Raw genomic sequence first — 10,763 nt, forward strand, 5'->3', positions numbered from 1 at the left:
CAATCCCAAACCCCTTCCCGTTCACTCCCACTGTACACAATCCCAATGGACCCAAACCCCTTCCCATTCACTCCCACTCTACACAATCCCAATCCCAAACCCCTTCCCGTTCACTCCCACTGTGCACAATCCCAATGGACCCAACCCCCTTCCCATTCACTCCAACTGTACACAATCCCAATCCCAAACCCCTTCCCGTTCACTCCCACTGTGCACAATCCCAATGGACCCAAACCCTTTCCCATTCACTCCCACTGTGCACAATCCCAATGGACCCAAACCCCTTCCCATTCACTCCCACTGTACACAATCCCAATGGGCCCAAACCCCTTCCCGTTCACTCCCACTGTACACAATCCCAATCCCAAACCCTTTCCCGTTCACTCCCACTGTGCACAATCCCAATGGACCCAAACCCCTTCCCATTCACTCCCACTGTACACAATCCCAATCCCAATCCCCTTCCCATTCACTCCCACTGAACACAATCCCAATGGACCCAAACCCCTTCCCGTTCACTCCCACTGTACACAATCCCAATGGACCCAAACCCCTTCCCATTCACTACCACTGTGCACAATCCCAATGGACCCAAACCCCTTCCCGTTCACTCCCACTGTCCACAATCCCAATGGACCCAAACCCCTTCCCATTCACTCCCACTGTGCACAATCCCAATGGACCCAAACCCCTTCCCGTTCACTCCCACTGTACACAATCCCAATGGACCCAAACCCCATCCCATTCACTCCCACTGTGCACAATCCCAATGGACCCAAACCCCTTCCTGTTCACTCCCACTGTACACAATCCCAATGGACCCAAACCCCTTCCCATTCACTCCAACTGTGCACAATCCCAATGGACCCAAACCCTTTCCCATTCACTCCCACTGTACACAATCCCAATGGACCCAAACCCCTTCCACTTCACTCCCACTGTGCACAATCCCAATGGACCCAAACCCCTTCCTGTTCACTCCCACTGTCCACAATCCCAATGGACCCAAACCCCTTCCCGTTCACTCCCACTGTCCACAATCCCAATGGACCCAAACCCCTTCCCGTTCACTCCCACTGTCCACAATCCCAATGGACCCAAACCCCTTCCTGTTCACTCCCACTGTCCACAATCCCAATGGACCCAAACCCCTTCCCGTTCACTCCCACTGTCCACAATCCCAATGGACCCAAACCCCTTCCCGTTCACTCCCACTGTCCACAATCCCAATGGACCCAAACCTCTTCCCATTCACTCCCACTGTACACAATCCCAATGGACCCAATCCCCTTTCTGTTCACTCCCACTGTGCACAGTCCCAATGGACCCAAACCCCTTCCCGTTCACTCCCACTGTACACAATTCCAATGGACCCAATCCCCTTCCCGTTCACACCCACTGTACACAATCCCAATGGACCCAAACCCCTTCCCGTTCACACCCACTGTACACAATCCCAATGGACCCAAACCTCTTCCCGTTCACTCCCACTGTGCACATTCCCAATGGACCCAAACCCCTTCCCGTTCACTCCCACTGTGCACAATCCCATTGGACCCAAACCCCTTCCCGTTCACACCCACTGTACACAATCCCAACTGACCCAAACCCCTTCCCGTTCACTCCCACTGTACACAATCCCAATCCCAAACCCCTTCCCGTTCACTCCCACTGTGCACAATCCAAATGGACCCAAACCCCTTCCCGTTCACTCCCACTGTACACAATCCCAATGGACCCAAACCCCTTCCCGTTCACTCCCACTGTGCACAATCCCAACTGACCCAAACCCGTTCCCGTTCACTCCCACTGTACACAATCCCAATGGACCCAAACCCCTTTCCATTCACTCCCACTGTACACAATCCCAATGGACCCAAACCCCTTCCCGTTCACTCCCACTGTCCACAATCCCAATGGACCCAAACCCCTTCCCGTTCACTCCCACTGTGCACAATCCCAACTGACCCAAACCCCTTCCCGTTCACTCGCACTGTACACAATCCCAATGGACCCAAACCCCTTCCCGTTCACTCCCACTGTACACAATCCCAATGGACCCAAACCCCTTCCCGTTCACTCCCACTGTACACAATCCCAACTGACCCAAACCTCTTCCCGTTCACTCCCACTGTACACAATCCCAATGGACCCAAACCCCTTCCCGTCCACTCCCACTGTACACAATCCTAATGGACCCAAACCCCTTCCCGTTCACTCCCACTGTACACAATCCTAATGGACCCAAACCCCTTCCCGTTCACTCCCACTGTCCACAATCCCAATGGACCCAAACCCCTTCCCATTCACTCCCACTGTACACAATCCCAATGGACCCAAACCCCTTCCCGTTCACTCCCACTGTCCACAATCCCAATGGACCCAAACCCCTTCCCATTCACTCCCACTGTACACAATCCCAATGGACCCAAACCCCTTCCCGTTCACTCCCACTGTACACAACCCCAATGGACCCAAACCCCTTCCCAGTCTCCACAATCCCAATGGACCCAAACCCCTTCCCGTTCACTCCCACTGTGCACAATCCCAATGGACACAAACCCCTTCCCGTTCACTCTCACTGTTCACAGTCCCAATGGACCCAAACCCCTTCACATTCACTCCCGCTGTACACAATTCCTATGGACCCAAACCCCTTCCCGTTCACTCCCACTGTCCACAATCCCAATGGACCCAAACCCTTCCCGTTCACTCACACTGTACACATTCCCAATGGAGCCAAACCCCTTCCCATTCACTCCCACTGTACACAATCCCAATGGACCCAAACCTCTTCCTGTTCACTCCCACTGTACACAGTCCCAATGGACTCAAACCCGTTCCTGTTCACTCCCACTGTACACAATCCCAATGGAGCCAAACCCCTTCCCTCCCACTGTCCACAATCCCAATGGACCCAAACCCCTTCCCATTCACCCCCACTGTCCACAATACCAATGGACCCAAACCCCTTCCTGTTCACTTCCACTGTACACAATCCCAATGGACCCAAACCCCTTCCCATTCACTCCAACTGTGCACAATCCCAATGGACCCAAACCCTTTCCCATTCACTCCCACTGTACACAATCCCAATGGACCCAAACCCCTTCCAATTCACTCCCACTGTGCACAATCCCAATGGACCCAAACCCCTTCCTGTTCACTCCCACTGTCCACAATCCCAATGGACCCAAACCCCTTCCCGTTCACTCCCACTGTCCACAATCCCAATGGACCCAAACCCCTTCCCGTTCACTCCCACTGTCCACAATCCCAATGGACCCAAACCCCTTCCTGTTCACTCCCACTGTCCACAATCCCAATGGACCCAAACCCCTTCCCGTTCACTCCCACTGTCCACAATCCCAATGGACCCAAACCCCTTCCCGTTCACTCCCACTGTCCACAATCCCAATGGACCCAAACCTCTTCCCATTCACTCCCACTGTACACAATCCCAATGGACCCAATCCCCTTCCTGTTCACTCCCACTGTGCACAGTCCCAATGGACCCAAACCCCTTCCCGTTCACTCCCACTGTACACAATTCCAATGGACCCAATCCCCTTCCCGTTCACACCCACTGTACACAATCCCAATGGACCCAAACCCCTTCCCGTTCACACCCACTGTACACAATCCCAATGGACCCAAACCCCTTCCCGTTCACACCCACTGTACACAATCCCAACTGACCCAAACCCCTTCCCGTTCACTCCCACTGTACACAATCCCAATCCCAAACCCCTTCCCGTTCACTCCCACTGTGCACAATCCAAATGGACCCAAACCCCTTCCCGTTCACTCCCACTGTACACAATCCCAATGGACCCAAACCCCTTCCCGTTCACTCCCACTGTGCACAATCCCAACTGACCCAAACCCGTTCCCGTTCACTCCCACTGTACACAATCCCAATGGACCCAAACCCCTTTCCATTCACTCCCACTGTACACAATCCCAATGGACCCAAACCCCTTCCCGTTCACTCCCACTGTCCACAATCCCAATGGACCCAAACCCCTTCCCGTTCACTCCCACTGTGCACAATCCCAACTGACCCAAACCCCTTCCCGTTCACTCGCACTGTACACAATCCCAATGGACCCAAACCCCTTCCCGTTCACTCCCACTGTACACAATCCCAATGGACCCAAACCCCTTCCCGTTCACTCCCACTGTACACAATCCCAACTGACCCAAACCTCTTCCCGTTCACTCCCACTGTACACAATCCCAATGGACCCAAACCCCTTCCCGTCCACTCCCACTGTACACAATCCTAATGGACCCAAACCCCTTCCCGTTCACTCCCACTGTACACAATCCTAATGGACCCAAACCCCTTCCCGTTCACTCCCACTGTCCACAATCCCAATGGACCCAAACCCCTTCCCATTCACTCCCACTGTACACAATCCCAATGGACCCAAACCCCTTCCCGTTCACTCCCACTGTCCACAATCCCAATGGACCCAAACCCCTTCCCATTCACTCCCACTGTACACAATCCCAATGGACCCAAACCCCTTCCCGTTCACTCCCACTGTACACAACCCCAATGGACCCAAACCCCTTCCCAGTCTCCACAATCCCAATGGACCCAAACCCCTTCCCGTTCACTCCCACTGTGCACAATCCCAATGGACACAAACCCCTTCCCGTTCACTCTCACTGTTCACAGTCCCAATGGACCCAAACCCCTTCACATTCACTCCCGCTGTACACAATTCCTATGGACCCAAACCCCTTCCCGTTCACTCCCACTGTCCACAATCCCAATGGACCCAAACCCCTTCCCGTTCACTCCCACTGTCCACAATCCCAATGGACCCAAACCCTTCCCGTTCACTCCCACTGTCCACAATCCCAATGGACCCAAACCCTTCCCGTTCACTCACACTGTACACATTCCCAATGGAGCCAAACCCCTTCCCATTCACTCCCACTGTACACAATCCCAATGGACCCAAACCTCTTCCCGTTCACTCCCACTGTCCACAATCCCAATGGACCCAAACCCTTCCCGTTCACTCACACTGTACACATTCCCAATGGAGCCAAACCCCTTCCCATTCACTCCCACTGTACACAATCCCAATGGACCCAAACCTCTTCCTGTTCACTCCCACTGTACACAGTCCCAATGGACTCAAACCCGTTCCTGTTCACTCCCACTGTACACAATCCCAATGGAGCCAAACCCCTTCCCTCCCACTGTCCACAATCCCAATGGACCCAAACCCCTTCCCATTCACCCCCACTGTCCACAATACCAATGGACCCAAACCCCTTCCTGTTCACTTCCACTGTACACAATCCCAATGGACCCAAACCCCTTCCCGTTCACTCACACTGTCAACATTCCCAATGGACCCAAACCCCTTCCCATTCACTCCCACTGTACAGACTCCCAATGGACCCAAACCCCTTCCCGTTCACTCCCACTGTCCACAATCCCAATGGACCCAAACCCCTTCCCATTCACTCCCACTGTACACAATCCCAATGGACCCAAACCCCTTCCCGTTCACTCCCACTGTGCACAATTCCTATGGATTTAAACTCCTTCCCATTCACTTCCCACCTATAGAAAACCAGGTCTAATTCATTTAGGACAGCGTAGAGGGAGCTTTACTCGATATCTAACCCCGTGCTGTACCTGTCCTGGGAGTGTTTGATGGGGACAGTGTAGCGGGAGCTTTACTCTGTATCTAACCCCGTGCTGTACTTGTCCTGGGAGTGTTCGATGGGGACAGTGTAGAGGGAGCTTTACTCTGTATCTAACCCCGTGCTGTACCTATCCTGGGAGTGTTTGATGGGGACAGTGTAGAGGGAGCTTTACTCTGTATCTAACCCCGTGCTGTACCTATCCTGGGAGTGTTTGATGGGGACAGTGTAGAGGGAGCTTTACTCTGTATCTAACCCTGTGCTGTACCTGTCCTGGGAGTGTTTGATGGGGACAGTGTAGAGGGAGCTTTACTCTGTATCTAACCCCGTGCTGTACCTATCCTGGGAGTGTTTGATGGGGACAGTGTAGAGGGAGCTTTACTCTGTATCTAACCCTGTGCTGTACCTGTCCTGGGAGTGTTTGATGGGGACAGTGTAGAGGGAGCTATAGGAAGAGGGTCAGTGCACAGAAGTTTGTGAACCTCCCCTTTGTGGATTTTGTTTTGAGCAGGACAGGAACGAAGAACCGAATCCTACCTGAACATGTCTGAGGAGACAGTGGAAAGCTCTGCCGTGTGTGAAACCGAGGAAGAATATCTGAGATAGAAATTGAATTATTTTAATGGTGAAAGCACTTAGTAATATTAAAGATTCGGATCATAGAGAGTGCCCTGTGTGTCCGTCCCAATTTTTTGATGTTTGTCTATCGCAATCTAATCGATTACTACTCCTGTCAGGTACAAAGAAAGGGGAAATCGAACCAAGAGGAGGCAATTCGGCCCCTTGAGGCTGTGCTGTCATTCTACTCGATCATGGTTGGTCCTCTCGCTGTGCACACTTATCCTTCCACTTACCCCATTACCACAGATACCTCCAAAACCTATGACGGCACGGTGGTTAGCGCCGCTTCCTCGCAGCTCCAGGATCCCAGGTTCGATTCCGGCCTCGGGTGACTGTCACGGTGGAGTATGCACTTTCTCCCCGTGTGTGCGTGGGTTTCCTCCGGGTGCTCCGGTTTCCTCCCACAGTCCAAAGATGTGCAGGTTAGATGGATTGACCATGATAAATTACCCCTCAGTTTCCAAAGGTTAGGTGGGGCTATGGGAAGAGGGCGGGGTCTAGGTATGGTGCAAAATCGATGGGCTGAATGGCCTCCTTCTGCACTGTCAAGATCTGTGATTCTATGACATTAGCAACAAAGAAAATAGTTTTACAGTTGACAGTTACAACAGTTCTTAAGTAAAAGAGAAAGCCTTAACTTCCTTCCTAAACCTGCCACTATCTTCCAATTAAGGAAACCAATATGTTCCAAATACCACTCATGAATAAAGTTAACAACAAAGATTTCTACTTGCTTTTATCTGTGCAGAATCATTCAGGATCAAATTGAATCACCTCTGTTCAAAATAGAGTGGCTGACTCTACAGACAGACCTGGCTCGTCACATTAACTGCATCATCTGTACCCAAAGAATCAGGCATTATTTTGTTTCTTCTTACAAAATGTCCCTTGACATTTTCCTGCCAAAGTATTTTTTCAGGGAGATTGAGGGAAGGATTACCTCGTTCATATGGGGAGGGAAGGTGGCCAGAGTGAGAAAGGTGCTGCTACAGAGGGGAAGGCAGGCAGGGGGTTTGGGTCTCCCGAGCCTGTTGTACTACTACTGGGTGGCGAATATGGAGAAGGTACGGAGCTGGGTCAGAGGGGTGGATTCTCAGTGGGTCAGAATGGAGGAGAGTTTGTGCAGGGGGTCGGGGCTGAAAGCACTAGCGACAGCGCCGCTCCCGATAGCTCCGGGGAAATACTCAGGGAGTCCGGTAATAATAGCTTCATTGAAAATTTGGAGGCAGTTTCTCCAACACTTCGGGTTGGGGCAGGGTCAAGGGAAATGCCGATTTGGGGGAACCACAGATTTGAGCTAGGGAGGTGGGATGGAAGTTTTCGGAAATGGGAAGAGAAGGGGATTAAGACGCTAAAAGATTTGTTTCTTCGGGGTCGGTTTGCAGGATTGAGGGAGCTGGAAGCGAAGTATGGGCTGGAGCAGGGAGAAGGGTTTAGGTACATGCAGGTTCGGGATTTTGCCAGGAAGGAGATACAGAGCTTCCCGGAGGAGCCGGCCTCCACATTGCTGGAGGAGGTGCTGACGACAAGGGGACTAGAGAAGGGGGTCAGCGGTTTACTGAGCTATTTCGGAGGAGGAGAAGGCACCGCTGGAAGGGATCAAAGCAAAGTGGGAGGAAGAGTTGGGAGAGGTTATAGAGGAGGGGGTCTGGTGTGAGGTGCTCCGGAGAGTGAATGCCTCCACCTCATGTGCGAGGTTGGGGCTGATACAGCTGAAGGTGGTATATAGAGCGCACCTCACGAGGGCGAGGATGAGCCGATTTTTTGAAGGAGTAGAGGATGTGTGTGAGCATTGCGGGGGGGGGCGGGCGAATCACGTTCATATGTTTTGGTCCTGTCCAAAGCTAGGGGAGTACTGGAAGGAGGCATTTAAGGTAATTTCCAAGGTGGTGCGTGTGAAACTGGACCCAGGTCCCCGGGAATATTCGGGGTGTCGGACCAGCCAGGGTTGGAAACGGGAGCGGAGGCAGATATCATAGCCTTCGCCGCGTTGATCACCCGAAGGCGGATCCTGATGGGATGGAGAGCAGCCTCTCCACCCAGTGCCCTGGCGTGGCGGGGGGACCTGTTGGAATACTTGACCCTTGAGAAGGTTAACTTCGAACTGAGGGGAAGCTCGGAGGGGTTCTACAATTCATGGGCACTATTTATTATGCACTTTCAAGAACTGGATAACATCGAACATTAGTTGGGGGGGGGTGAGTGGGAGGGTTGGGGGGAGGGAGAGTGGGGCTGTGTAGATTAAGGGTGACTATGGGTAATCCCGGATTCCTTTTTGTCATTTGTTTATGTAAACATGTGGGCTGATGTTTGGGGGTTGGTGGGCGGATGGGAGCGTTGTTACTGTTATGGGAGTTGACATATCTGTTGCTGATTATTGTTTTTGTTGATGGGTGTAAATGTGGGAGAAAATGTGAAAAAGGAGAATAAAAATATACTTTTTAAAAATGTCCCTTGACCTGTTCAGCCAGGTCCAAACACAATACCCTTCATAAATCATCTACACCCCAGCGATCTTTCAAACGTGAACAATATTCCATTAGCTGCCTCTCTGCAAATAAGTGAATGGTTCTCAAGATCTGTGAGCAGAACACTTCCACCGAAAACCAATGATTATCTCACTTTTACGACACCTTAATAACCGTTCTAGCATCCAAACTGTCAATATGCATCTTAACCCAGGTTTTAATGACATCCTGGGCAAACGCGCACTCAGTTCAGGATCCACTCATTCCGGAGTCACAGCACAAAGTGAATCAATCAAAATTCCTTGAAAAACACCTTGGATCCCAATAATTAGTCACTAGGTTTGTACAGTAAGAAGTCTTACAACACCAGGTTAAAGTCCAACAGGTTTGTTTTGAATCACTAGCTTTCGAGCACTGCTCCTTCCTCAGGTGAATGAAGAGGTATGTTCCAGAAACATATATATATATATATAGACAGATTCAAAGATGCCAGACAATGCTTAGAATGCAACGAATGAACGGACATCGCGCGACAATCACCAGGCAGGAATGTTCCCTTGCAGTCGGGGAACACTTCAGCAGTCAAGGACATTCAGCCTCTGATCTCCGGGTAAGCGTTCTCCAAGGTGGCCTTCAGGACGCGCGACAACGCAGAATCGCCGAGCAGAAGTTTGTAGCCAAGTTCCGCACACATGAGTGCGGCCTCAACCGGGACCTGGGATTCATTTCGCATTACGTTCATTCCCCACCATCTGGCCTGCGAAATCCTACCAACTGTCCTGGCTTGACACAATTCACACCTCTTTAACCTGGGGTTACCCCATCTCTGGATCTGTAAAGATTTAATCACCTGCTAATGGTCGCATTCCAAGCATTGTTTGGCATCTTTGAATTTGTCTATATATGTGTTTCTGGAACAGACCTCTTCATTCGCCTGAGGAAGGAGCAGCGCTCCGAAAGCTAGTGACATCGAAACAAACCTGTTGGACTTTAACCTGGTGTTGTAAGACTTCTTACTGTGCTCACCCCAGTCCAACGCTGGCGTCTCCACACTAGGTTTGTAAGTTGAAACGCGATGGTTGCTTATTTATAACAAGAACAATGATGAAATATGCAGCAGATACAGTTGATTAAATATTAATAAGTACCTAACCCCTACTTTAATTTGCCTCCCGACCCTCTAAGCACACAAACACACACAAGACAGACAAACACAGAGGGGCGGAAAGGGGGGGAAAACATAAGTGAAAAAGAAAAGACTTTGCTTCAGATGGTGTATCCCAGCATGCGTTCTTCACAGTAAGCTTTTATGTGGAGCTGCTACTGTACTGCAGTGTATTTAAAAAGCAGCGTATTCACATCTTTGCTGGACAGTCAGATACTTTGTTTCCTCAAACCCTGCTATCAGAGGAGGATGTAGCCGGATCTTTCACCTCCGGGCTGCCAGAGTCAAAACTGAAACCAAAAACGACTCAACCTTTGGCGCTCCGAGAAACATTCCAGTGCGATCGGATCCCATCGCCGCCTGTTACCGGGCAGAGCACAGCCTTTTGGGGCAATTCATTGGCCACCAGCCAATCTCTGTCACTGATGTGCCGCTAAGTCTACAACTCCCGTCCAAATCAGCAGAGGCGTCTGCTCAAATTAAAGGTACAGGCCACAGCTTTCTACTGTTTGAATTAAAGGTACTGTCCGCCTTAAAGACACAGGTCCATTAATCATCCATGGATCAAAAATGTAATCGCAAATAAAGGAAAGGGTAAATGAGGGGGCAGACAGGGAATACGCAGGGAGGACCCTTCCAATAACATTACTGCAAAGAAATATCAATGATGACTATTTCTTGCATTCACCACCCCCTTAGATTGATGTTTTAATAGGATCGCCTCTCATTCTTCAAAACACCAACAGGTAAAGGCCTGACCTTCTTAACCTTTCCTCGTAAAACAAAACCCCCCTTAATCTCAGGAATCAGCCTGTGAACCTCCTCTGGACAACTTC

At 50.9% G+C, this 10,763-nt stretch overlaps 1 protein-coding gene across 1 annotated transcript in view; it reads left to right on the plus strand.

Annotated features, from left to right (window-relative positions):
* Positions 1-6,336, plus strand: part of LOC140399472 (uncharacterized) — a 122,354-nt gene extending 116,018 nt beyond the window's left edge. Inside the window, exon 6 of the mRNA XM_072489047.1 lies at positions 6,185-6,336. Coding sequence (XP_072345148.1) covers positions 6,185-6,224 — 40 coding nt within the window. The 3' untranslated portion in view covers positions 6,225-6,336. The remainder of the gene's footprint in view (positions 1-6,184) is intronic.
* Positions 6,337-10,763: the final 4,427 nt, after the last annotated feature.

The sequence above is a fragment of the Scyliorhinus torazame genome, chromosome 22, assembly GCF_047496885.1.
Source record: "Scyliorhinus torazame isolate Kashiwa2021f chromosome 22, sScyTor2.1, whole genome shotgun sequence".
Lineage (NCBI taxonomy): Eukaryota > Metazoa > Chordata > Chondrichthyes > Carcharhiniformes > Scyliorhinidae > Scyliorhinus > Scyliorhinus torazame.